Source organism: Notothenia coriiceps, unplaced genomic scaffold, assembly GCF_000735185.1.
Source record: "Notothenia coriiceps isolate Sejong01 unplaced genomic scaffold, NC01 NC01_scaffold00036399, whole genome shotgun sequence".
NCBI lineage: Eukaryota > Metazoa > Chordata > Actinopteri > Perciformes > Nototheniidae > Notothenia > Notothenia coriiceps.
In genome coordinates this window covers 99,374-112,156 of record NW_011369100.1, presented here as the reverse complement: position 1 = coordinate 112,156, position 12,783 = coordinate 99,374, and the positions used below count along the sequence as shown (strand labels likewise).

At 40.0% G+C, this 12,783-nt stretch overlaps 1 protein-coding gene across 1 annotated transcript in view; it reads left to right on the top strand.

The window, feature by feature from the left end:
• Positions 1–686: 686 nt before the first annotated feature.
• Positions 687–12,783, top strand: part of LOC104963725 (inactive serine protease PAMR1-like) — an 18,669-nt gene continuing 6,572 nt past the window's right edge. The window contains exons 1-4 of the mRNA XM_010792366.1: positions 687–871; positions 7,493–7,669; positions 9,048–9,173; positions 9,715–9,829. Of these exons, the coding sequence (XP_010790668.1) occupies positions 718–871; positions 7,493–7,669; positions 9,048–9,173; positions 9,715–9,829 (572 nt within the window). The 5' untranslated portion in view covers positions 687–717. The remainder of the gene's footprint in view (positions 872–7,492; positions 7,670–9,047; positions 9,174–9,714; positions 9,830–12,783) is intronic.

Here is a 12,783-nt window from a genome sequence, read left to right as displayed (position 1 = left end):
TTTCAGACATATTAAAAAATAGAGATAATATATCGCGCTTATAGTTGAGATTTCTAGGTGCTGCCAGGTCTCCCATTAACAGTCTTTATTCTAAGTTAAGGTCTACTGACTGTAGATTTATACTTAGCCTACAGAGTGACATCAACCTATTCACCTGACTTTGTTGAAAACAATACGCATATTTCGCCAAATAACATAATATTCCTTTAACGTTACAAATGTGTTGTTGGATTTACTACCTTGGATTGACTGAATGCTATTGCTTTACCAGACACCTTGCTGGAAAACACAGCTGGTGTGAACTTGAATTACAATGACATCCAGATTGTTTAGACATGAACACAAAAGCAGTGAACCATCTTAAATTGTATCATTGGTCTTGCCAATGTAGAACATAAACTGGCTGTTGTGTTTTTCCCTCGTGTGTGTGTGTTTGTGTGTCGTGTGTGAAACCATAATGATTTGTGCATTAAACGGTTGGGTCTGCATTTATTCAAGAGCAGTGACGTCTTCCTCTGAGTGGAGCTCGGGGAGTTTTTGGGAGACCAGTGCAAGTGGAACTCCTTGCGAGGCTGGGCTGTAACCTGAAGCCAAAGAGAAGTAAGAGAGAGAAACCGAGAGAAAAATAAAGGGAGGGAGGGGGAGGGAAGGACAGAAGGGCCAAGAGAAGGTGATGTCAGCTGAGTTCAGAAAGTAAACAGAGTTCCAGGCTGCAGCATGCTGTCTGCAGGACGGGGACTGCAGCTGGGGCAAACCCATGGGGGCACCAGCACTGCCCCCTGGACCGGCACCGTTATCTCTTGGAAGGAGGGCTGGTTCCTCCTCATCTTCCTCTCCATCTCCTTGCCCCAAGGGACAGCGTGGCCCTACGGTAAGAGACCGGCTTTACCTTCACTTCTCTTCTCCCTGCGTTTATATTTGGCACGGCCTCTCAGTTTGTGTTCTTTGTTCTCAAAAAGCCGGCATCAGCAACTCTCTCCATCCCGTCTTCCCTTCTAGCCTTTAAGAGCACATCAGTTCTCAGTCAGGATTGTAAAAGAAGACCAACGGAGAGACAGTGATGTGAAATCCAGCTTTTTAAAGGGGCTTCAAAGAAAAACAGCACTGACAAGTTTGTGCAATCTTTGACCTTACAACTATTTTTCTTGTCCTGTTGTATGTTTGTTTATTGTCCCATTACCAGAAGAAGAAAAAAAGGGTCTCTGTCATTTCCATACTCGTTTCTACTCATCGCGGTTAATTGTTGTTTGAAATGAAAGCAAGATTGCTTTTGTGTTCTGAAATAAAAGAAGCCACAGTTGGATGTAGCCACACATTCCTTGAGGTAAAGTGAGGCAGTTGCCGTTCTAATAGGGGTGTTGAATCTTGGCAATCGTTCTCTTTTGTACGGGAGCTTTGCTTTAACTCCTTAAGTGTGCTCTCCTTGAGACTCAGATTATCCCTGCCTGTTTACCCAGGCTGACCATTTCAACTGCAGCAGGAAGACATGAGTCACGTTTGAGTCAATCACACTGGCTGTGGTAATGTGTATACCATACAGCGTCCCCAAGACTCCTAACCAAACCTCTGTCTTTGTCTAATTCCTTGTTGCACGCTTAGTAGGCAGTAAATTAAAACCTTCAATTTGTAATGTTGGTGAATGTGGCAAAGGGCTTGGCTGAACACATCTGTGTTAGGTTACAGTGACTAAGAAGGTTTTCTCTGGCAGATTTGCACAATTATGTTGTTGTTGTCACTTTCTAGCAAGGCTTGTTTCATAATCCTGCATTATCAGCTGATGACAGATGTTTCTTTGTTTCTTTTTCTTTAAGCAAAGCTAAAGTGTTTACATACAAACCCTGCCTTTTGAACATGTATTTTCAGGTGTGCCCGTGTTTATGTGTACTGAGGCATTTTCCTCCACCCACCTGAATCCTGAGGTGTCCTGCTTTTTTCACACATTTCCCTAAAGTGTGTTTAGTTCATTGCATAGTTGTCAGGGCTACTGGGCAGGCTGTTGTAGGGAAAAATGACAAGGCCTAGCAAATATAAAAATGAGAGAAAATGAAAACTTGGCACAGAATATAGTTACAAGAAGAAAAACATAGCCTCGAGTGTTTGGAAAAATAGTGTTTCATATCAGACTCTAGAGTTCATATCAAGTTGAAAAGTTGAATGCTGAAAACAAATGTGCACATATCAGACTCCTATTTGTCCTACATATTGGTGTGTGTGTTCACACCAATTTACCAAAGTGGGTAATGGTGAGAGGATGTTTCATTGGGTTTGTGGTTTCCGAGTGGAGGAAAGTTTATTTAAAGCAAATCTATAGGATGACCAATGGGACCGGTGCTTAGGATCGGGCTACATTCGGATATGCAATGCCCACAAAGCTCCCCTGGGAGTTTCCGATGTTCCATGATAGCAAAATCACTGCAACCTCAAAATGCCAGACAGCTGCTGTGGGCAGTAAGCAAAAGGAATTATATACTCGCACATACATGCACAGCACATGCACAGCACATGCACTCGCAGCTGCTATAAAAACAACTATTCTTCCATGATACATCAGTGTATGATAACCACCATATTGTCAGAAGAAAACAATGTATTCAGTGGATGTATACCGTAAAATCTTCTCTTTACAAGGAACTTTTTCTGACATATCTTTTGTTATTTTTATCTTCTATTTCCGAATAAAATTAAAGCAATAGTTAGGCATTTTGGAAAAATGAAATGTTTTCTTTCTTGCCAAGACTGCGATGAGAAGATTAATACTACTCTCGTAATTTACTACTTTTACTAAGATTAGTTTAGTTTAATTCATGTAAATTAAGAATATTTGATTAAATTCCAATTGACTGGAGACAGGGATACAGCGAACCTGGCTCTCTCCAAATGTAAAAGAAACCCTCGCCTTGTAGCGCTTGAAGGTGAGGGTTTCATGAAAATGTTAATCAGGCGTTTAATTTTCAACAAAACTGAAATGTAAATATGGTATATGCTGGATTATTTCTTTGAGGTGTACAGTTCAGCTCCCTGAAATCTCCAAGAAATTGGGAAAAAGAAGGATGCACCTATTTCCAGGCAAGAAATAGTAACTATCATAAAATAGAAATGCAGAAATGTATCTTCCATGTATTGGTGTTTCATCCCTTCAGTATCACACTTCAAAGCCAGTCTATTTGTTTCACTGTTTCAAGTCTTTTTGCTACGTTAAGTATATTTTCTGCTGATGGCAAGTATAAAGCTTCTTGTAGATTACGAAATAGACACACCTAAGAAAATAGTATCAATCTCTCCTCTTATTTACCAAGGAAGCTAATAAGCATACTTTCCAAAAGTGAAATAGCAGAATACTACATGTCCAACATACTGTAGGTGACACAGTCACAGCATTGTGCAGCGTTTAATAAGCATGTTGAACCGATTTTAAAGTGCCCTGCTCAAACCATTTCCACATTGTCCTCTTCAGCCTTGTTAAAGCTAAACATAGCTTAGCTGATAGTGGTGTGTAGCAAGACGAGACTCAGACTGATAAGATACATTTTCTGAGCAAGAAAAAGAGAACCTAGAGACGATTACTAATTTAAACGGTAACTGACAGAAAGCAGTTTTTATATCAAGCTAAATCTCAATTATAAGATATCTTAAACTCGGGAGGCAGCACTTGGCTGTGAATGTGAGCTGGGCCAAAGTCGATGCTGATGTAAAATTACAGCAAATACTGACCTTGGGTTTTATTATTAGCTGAGTACAGGGGAAGTTGCTTCCAGGAAATGATGGCACTATTTCCGAGCTGATGCAGGCCTTTGTGTCAGTTGTAAGGTCAAATTCAGCACCTGCAGCATATTTTGAGTGTATCAAATAGTCAGTAATGCTGCTTTTTCAGGGGTTGTGCAACATTATGTGCATCTGTGAGCTTTATATTTCAACATAAAACCTTTTATGGTAAAAAAAAAAAAGATCAGGAATGTGGACATTTTAGTTTGTTGTTGGCAGAAGTCAGGGTTTCCTTTGGCTCCTAACAGGTTACTGGGCCAGCAGGGCAGTAAAGTCAGACGCAGGGTCACATTATTTGCGCACATTTCCGTGACCACATCCCCGCCCCCGGTAATAATGATGTCATCGTCTGGATCCACATCAAAGTTTAGCAGCTGAGACATGATGGCTTACAACCTGGGCCTGTAGAGCTTCTGATTGTGTGGGAGTGCTTTGTGACACACTGAGTTTTCCACTAGTCAACGGGGTGTCTGTTATGATTCTCGTGTTTCGGCTGTTTTCATTACGAAGGCTTTTTTACATGCATGTTTAAGAATACACAAGAGCCAACACAATACAATTCTTACATAACAGAAAAGTCAAACAACCCACACAAAAATGTGCAGACTCAGCTGCACGCCTGAGGGAAAAACAAGGATTCAAGGCTTTTATTGTCATTTGTGCATAGCTACTGTGTGATCTCACAAAACTAGCACGTTTACATAATACCAAAACACTTAGATATGCTATAAAGCCACAAGGCACAATAAGGAAGCAAACTTTGTAATCGGATGGATTTCTACAGCACCTCTCTGAAACTTGTCAACACTTCCAGTTTGTGATTAAATACACATTAGCTGGGGGCACACAGCACAACCACAGTCCTGGGTTAAATTACAGGCCCGGGGAACATAATGATAAACGGAGTTATGTTGATGCCATTATTTAACACGTTTTCAAATAATAAAGGCTTGATAGGCCTTAAGCCCAAACACTGAAGGACAGCTCATGCATGTATTAATGGTTGCACCTACTGGCTTGTCTGCTTGCCCCTGAGCACGTGCACTTCCACACCTGGTCAGACCTTTCTTCCTGTTAAAACCCACATGAAATTGTTACTGTCCAGTCTGTAGTTACCTGCAGGTGTTGACCTGGAAGCCTTCGCATTTGTGTTTTTACGAGGCACTAAGCTTATCGCTGAAACGTATGAATACAAATTGTAGGGGGGCAAGCGAAAGCAGAGTTATGTAAAAACGATCTGCTGTGTTGAGAATCAGTAAACACTTATTAAGGAGAGGGGATAACCTTCTGGAAAAATAGATGCATTCCAGCCTGAATCAAGCACTAGAGGGGAAAAACCTTGGAGTCATGCTCCAGAGAAAAACACAACAGCCTTATCAACAGAGCTGGAGGTCAGCAAACTGAATCTGTTACAGTGAATAAAGACTGAAAACACTGCTGAACGTGTTTATTTATCTCAATAAAGAGTGTTTTATAAGGAGAACAACTTGAGAGAATCTGGAAACTAAATATTTCATAAATGTCACGTCACAGATCTAGTCCCATAAACATAAAGACATAAATAAAAACATTAAGATCTACTGCATTGTCTATTCCCTAAGTATGCTGCAAAGGCAGATCCAACCACAGGATGTCACAGCTCTAAGGACAAGACACACAGCAGTGATGACATTAACAGGCCAGCTCATAAAGCCTTTTGACCCTTTCGAGTTTATGTCCTATAAATCAGCTTTCACAGTCCCAGGCCAGCACACAGACCAAAGCAGGAGAAGCTGTCCCATAAGGAGAGGCAAAGGTGTCAAACCTCTTAATCCCCATGTGAAAGGCATCACACCTTTTAAACTCTGTAATCATCCCCTGTTCATTACTTGTAAGGTAGCTTAAGACAAGAAAGAAAAATTGGCCAGCACAGCCAATAATGGCTTTAATCAATCTTCTCTTGTTTGACAATTCTCAGTTTCCGATTTACGTAATTTGGGTCACATTGCAACCATAACAAGTCGTAGTTGTTGAAAATGAAGCTGCTTCCGTCTGCATTTCGATGCATGTGAGTAAAAGCAGACCAGAGTTTTGATGGACTTCTGGACTCCAAGTCAGGCTTCTGTACTCGAGCCATTAGCAGCCTGAATAAATATTTATTCCAAATCATCTGTTATTGCTTTTACTTTTAGACCAAAGCGCCAAATGTAAAGGAATCTCCATCCACTTGTCACTCCTTACAATTTTAGAATACAAGTTTGAGTCTAGGTTGGTGCAGTTAAGAAGAAGTGAATTTACCAGACAAGTTGAAGCATTGGCTATACTTTTTGGTTTTTCATTAATCATTTTACAGAAATATTGTGAGGAGGATGCGATTGTGGTAAAACATATTTTATTACTTGCTGTGTCATTGCCATAATGCATGTTTATACATTTGACTTACAGCATGGTACCATTCCCATGCCATTGATAGTTGTGGTTCTCTCAACTTTTTTAAAAGTAATCTAGAAAAACAAAACAATGAGCTCCTTCTTTTGTGTACCAGTGAGGCAAACCGAGCTAAACCAATCAAGACAACGCAAGAGCATCAGCTTTGAATTTAAGACAAAGTGAGGGTTTTAAGTTTACATTCATTTTAACCACAGGAAAACTGTCAGTTGGTATGACAACAAAGGCATTGCGTAATGGACTGGGCTCTTTGGAACGTGTAAAAGTGACATTTTTTTTATGGTCCTGAAATCTATCGCACACCATGGCGCATAGAAAACAGACTAGCTTGCTGAATATTGAGGTTTACACACATGTCCAGCTGAGCCCATGTTATCAAAACAGTAAATTAAACGAGGAACTGACAGGAATCGTAAAACAGCTAAAGGACTGCATCAGCTTCATAAAGCACTAACTCTGTCCTTAAAGAAACTCACATTAAAGTTTAACTTGTGGCATTGCACACTCACTTTTGGTTTGATAGATGTCAGTGCAGTTGTCATACCTCAGTGTCTGCTTGGAGAAATAGCTGAGGAGAAGGCCAGATTGTAGCTGGACAGACGTACAATTTATGATATCATTAATGTGGACTGGCAACAGGGACGACTCACAGCTCTCCAAGACATCTGCGCTTCTCCTTTCCAGTTTGCCGTCTGCAAACAACCACTAATGAGTGTTTGCAGGGCCGGTAGGAGGGTACGTACAAGGCTGCACCAAGGTGGTGCCAAGTTTAAAGTGCAGCTTCTGTTAGTTCTCTATCCCCATCTGCCACAAGACATGTTCAAATACTTCAACTTTTAAATCCACTGTTACATCATTATAACTACTTGCATTACTGGTTTACAGTCCAATTAAAAATCGTATGTATTGGAAAAGGGAGGAATAACTTGGTCATTGTTGACTGTTCTTCATGAGGATGACTTTACCATTGAGGCATGTTGTCTGATGTAATGTTTTATGAAATCACTCAGTGGACGTGAACTACTTTGAGTCTTACGATTCCCCAATACAACCATATGGCAGTGGAAACAACCAGAGAACCAGCCGAGAAAACAACTCAATCAAACACTGAAATCCTCAGAATCCTTCCACTCCTGATCATAACCCATGTCATTATATTTGTCAAAGTTTCTCCATGATGTACACCGCTGCCTCTCTATGCCTGTACAATTATGAATAGATGCTAATGTAAAGGTATGCTTCCTGGTTGCATGTTTGAGTTATCCTGCTGATTTGACTAATGCTGACGTATTGTCTTCTTTAGATTACAGGTATTTGTACAACCATTGCCCGGGCCCAGAGTGGAACGTCATGTGCAGAGGCTGCTGCGAGTACGATGTGATCCGCTGTAAATGCCCCATACAGGGGACCCCGGTGGGCTACGCAGTGCCGTGCTGTCGCAACGCCATCAATGAGTGTGACCCCTGCATAATTCATCCAGGTAGAACCCCTGCCAATATTCCTATTTGTTTTAATTGTATGAGAAGTTATGAACTTCATAAACTTGAACAGTATAAAAAGTTGGCATTCTCTTCATATAGTCCACATCTGCTGATTGTAATCCGCCCATCAATCTCCATCTTTGAAAATCTGCAGTGAAGTTTGTGCAAGACTAAAGGATGTCTATCAACTGCACTGCTGTTTACACTGAAGCATTAGAAACTATATAAGAGAAAAGCTAAAAAATATTTAACTGATCTCATTTATTTTAAGGCTTACTTTATATTGGCTTATTCATTTTCTGGAAGAATTCAGAGCCAGGAATGAATGGTCATGCTTTGGACTTCTGGAAAAATATGTTATTGGTTATGCAACAAATACATCTGTGAATATACCTGAGAAAATGATTGGGTATGTGTGCACAAATGAGCAGTTGCTCACCCATCCAAACCCTCGCTTGCATGTTATTTTCCCTAAATCTTATCTTATCTGTTTTCTTCACATTTTACTGTTGAACACAAAAAATGTGTCAAGCCCTGAGCACATCACTAGTGCATATTTGGTTAAAATGCATATCTGCAATCAGGTCAGTTTTGTTTCCCCCTCATGGACTGAGTAGTCTCTTAAAGTGGACCTATCATGCTATATTTGAATAATACAGTGTAGGACCATACCTATATAAGGCATATTTATACTTTTTATTTTTCAAAATACCAAACAGATCATGCATTTTAGCCATTCCGCATTTCGCTCAATTTAACAGTGCATTGCATGAGCTGATTATGTGAGAACAGCACCATCTACAGGCCTGGCATATGTACTACAGCGTCTCCAGCGCTTTCGAACGGCAATGTCCGTGGCTGTCTCCTCCTGATTGGTGGAGTTGGCCCAATAGCCATAGTGCCACTTATGTGACGTCATAGAAGTGTTCAAATCTGGATCAGTCTGTATCAGATCAGTTGCAGCCCCTTTTTAAGAGATTTGGGTATGGAGGAAAATAGAGAGGGTTGTGTTTTCTGACACTTGGTGAGTTCCCTGGAACACCGGGGACACATATTCATGTATAAAAGACTTACAAAAGTGCATTTTGCATGATAGGTCACCTTTAAGTGAAATGACATCCTCCCAGTTTTCTTCAAATTTTTATTTTATGAAGCTCTTATACGCTTGTGTATTCTGTTGCAGTAAAATATGTGCGTAATGAGTTTAGCAGAGCTGTTTTAGAGGAAACATGGCAGGGGTATGATGAACATGTTCTCAATTGTAACAAATATTACGAGCCAATTTAAAAGACGTAAATTGTTTGTCTCCTTCTCCTCTTTGTCCATCCACCTGTCTTTTTAAAAACACCCCTATAACTTGGTTTCTCTTCCTTTCAGGTTGCAGTATATTTGAGAACTGCAAGCGTTGTAACAATGGGACATGGGGCCCCAGGGATGACTTCTTCATTACTGGGAAATACTGCGCTGAGTGTCGACCTGGCTGGTCCGGTGGAGATTGCATGAGTACGTACCTTCATTCTCCCAAATAGACTCTAGTCTACATTTTTCTTTCGATCAGGGAAAAGTGTTCTTTCCTTCCCTGGTGATTTATCCTCATCTGGGACAACTATGCCAGCTTGGAAGGCTGCCATATGCCCTGGGCGTTTTCCGTTAGGAGCTGAATGACAAGTCAGAGTCAACAATTGAGAAGCTCATAAAACTCTTTAATATGTAACATTTGGACAGTGACTATAGCTTTCTTAGTGCGCCAATAAACTGCCATGGGGCACAACAAAAATACGGTTAATTAAAAGCAGAACCTGGAAAGACTGCTGAATGCCTTGTTGCCCCTGTGTGTATTGTGTTTATGTTTCTTTGTGTTGTTTAGCAAAACATAGGGCTTTCAGTAGCTTCGCAAACTCAATGTAATTGGGTTTGGTTTGAATGGTAACCAAAGCAGCTGAATCTAAACCCGCAACATAACAATCAAGCTGTAATGAACCAGCACTGAATTTTAAAGAGTGCCAACTTTCCAAAATATTATATTTTCCGATGTTTTTTTCAGAGTGTGGGGGAGTAATCCGTAAGAGGCAGGGCCACTTGGTGCTTGAGAGCTACCCTAACAATGCCCGGTGTGAGTGGACCATCCAGGTGGATCGACCCTTTACTATAGAGCTCAGGTGAGGCTGTAAAACGTCTGCTTGTATAGTTATTTACTGCTTCTCCTCAACCTGCATGTGTAATCAGAAACATTTTTGGAGGCACCATCAGAAAGGCTAAATCTGGAAGGTTAGTGATAATATTCATTGATGTTTTTGATTGTTGTGCTTTTATTTAGGTCGTAATGTGTGCATATGTTTAAATGTGTCGGGATTGTGGGAAACGGTTTTTCGATCTCTCTGTCTGTACACATAAATTGAAAGATTGACAATAAAGTTGACTTTGACTTTGATAATAGTTAATCACAAAGCATGATGGGTTAAAAACACAGTTTATATTGTTTCTCTTTTCCATCAGCTACAATTTCAAAGAAGACATTGGCTGTTTAACTAACTAACTAACTAACTAACTAGCTAACTAACTAACTAACTACTACCTCTTAAATATTTAATTTTACTTTCTGACAAACTGCAGCAGCCATTCATAACATTGCGCCTTGAACTTTGACCCTCTAATTGCTCATAATTCTGTAGCAGTCAGGAGCGTGACATTTCAATAAGCTGTCGACAGGCTGTTATCTGTCTGTGCTCTCTAGTTGTGACCTATCTTGCGCTGCTCAGAGGATTGTGGGTCATAATAACCCTAGAAGCATGCTGGCTAGCATTCTGCAACATTTTACATACTATTTATTGGCACCTACAACTTTTTTTCTCTCAAAATTAGATAGAAGATAGGTTGTTTATGGAACACACAACTACCATGCTAACGCTGCTATTCTTTATGCTAACTTTAACATGTTGACAATGCTTAGCAATTCTTAGCTGGCATAACATTTAAAATGTGAACAATCAAAATGTTAGCATGCTAACATTATCACAAAATATTGGGTAATGATAATTATAGCTTCATCTGGCATTAAAGCATCACGTTATGTTATCCTCATTGCACATCTGTGATAGTTATTATAACTGACCTGCTTAAGTCACATTTCCAGTCCATTCAGATATTTCTGCAATATGTAAGTCATGGACGACTGGCAACCCTACAGCAAGCTTTGGAAAGCAAAACACCCAAGGATTTTTTCAGGAGAGTTATTACTTTTCAGTCATGTGATAACTTTCTATTTCTGTCATTTTCTCCATTACGCATACAGCATTTTGCAGTCGAGCTTTTGGGCAGTATTTTAACAGAACAAAAGCACCATATGCAGCATGCAGGCTCAATGTGCCAAGCATACGGAAATGGTTTGCTGTGTGCGAAAAATACATTTAAAGTATTTGTTCAACTATATAATAAGGAATTGCAAAACTTTTAACAACGTCGTCAGTCTAGAAATGTGTTAAATGTCATTTTATTATTTCCTTTGTGACATAAACACACATTTTAATGAAACAGCTGGACTCCAGAGCGATAATGGAAAGTTGTATATTTGTGACTGAAAAATAACTGGAGGGGTTTTTCTATACTTCTTTACCCTAGGCTCACAGTTCACATGCAACATTAACTAAATTACAACTGACATTCATTGTTGGGAGCTGCTGCAAGCTATCGTTTAGCATATATCTTATCGGTCTATGCTACACTGACTGAAGGGTCTGTGATAAAAGGCCAAATTATAGGATTTGGGAGCATGCCAGTGCACTGTAAAAAATCTGTCATTCGATCACGTCAGTTCTGATGTTAGTCCAAAGAGATTACATCTGAAATTACAGAGAAGGGGAAGGAGAGTCCTTTGTGTTTTTCCTAATCCAGCTGGCAGTACTCTCAATGTCTCACTCTGACTGCAACTGAATCAAACAGCTCATGAAATATAAGTCTTTTAAAAAATCTACCAAACTACAATGATACACACTTAAATTAACATTTAAACGGGCCCTCAATCCACTCTCTGCATGTCCTCACTGTGTTCAAGCATATTAAGATGTTTTTGAAGGTTAACACATAGCCTTGAACTTTAATACCAATAATCAACAGTAAAATGTATAGACCTCTAACAGCTGCTTATCTCAGTAAAGTGAGATGCTTATCAGCTGATTGCTGTCATCAGCACTACTTATTGTCGAGTACATATATGAACAATCATTTAGGAGTGCACTTATAACTAAAACTATGCACATAATGAGTTTTAAAAGATAGTTTAAGCAATCTATAAAATACAAGTGTGCAGATCTTAAAATGTCTCTAAATCCCACCAAAGCCACAGAAACAATGATGTTCTAACTGTTCTAATTGTTGCTGCCAATTGTCAATAAATACTGTGCTTTATCTTAAATGTGTCATCCTGACTCATATCATAACTACACTGAACAAAAATATAAATGCAACACTTTTGTTTTTGCTCCCATTTTTCATGAGATGAACTCAAAGATCTAAAACATTTTCTATATACACAAAATAACCATTTCTCTCAAATATTGTTCACAAATCTGAAAATATCTGTGATAGTGAGCACTTCTCCTTTGCCGAGATAATCCATCCCACCTCACAGGTGTGGCATATCAAGATGCTGATTAGACAGTATGATTATTGCACAGGTGTGCCTTAGGCTGGCCACAATAAAAGGCCACTCTGAAACGTGCCCCTAACCCTAACATGTCACCCATTGAGCATGTTTGGGATGCTCTGGATCGGCGTATACGACAGCGTGTTCCAGTTCCTGCCAATACCCAGCTACTCCGCACATCCATTGAAGAGGAGTGGACCAACATTCCACAGGCCACAATCAACAACCTGATCAACTCTATGCAAAGGAGATGTGTTGCACTGCGTGAGGCAAATATGGTGGTCACACCAAATACTGACTGGTTTTCAGACCACCCCAGACCCCCCCAATAAAGCAAAACTGCACGTTTCAGAGTGGCCTTTTATTGTGGCCAGCCTAAGGCACACCTGTGCAATAATCATGCTGTCTAATCAGCATCTTGATATGCCACACCTGTGAGGTGGGATGGATTATCTCGGTAAAGGAGAAGTG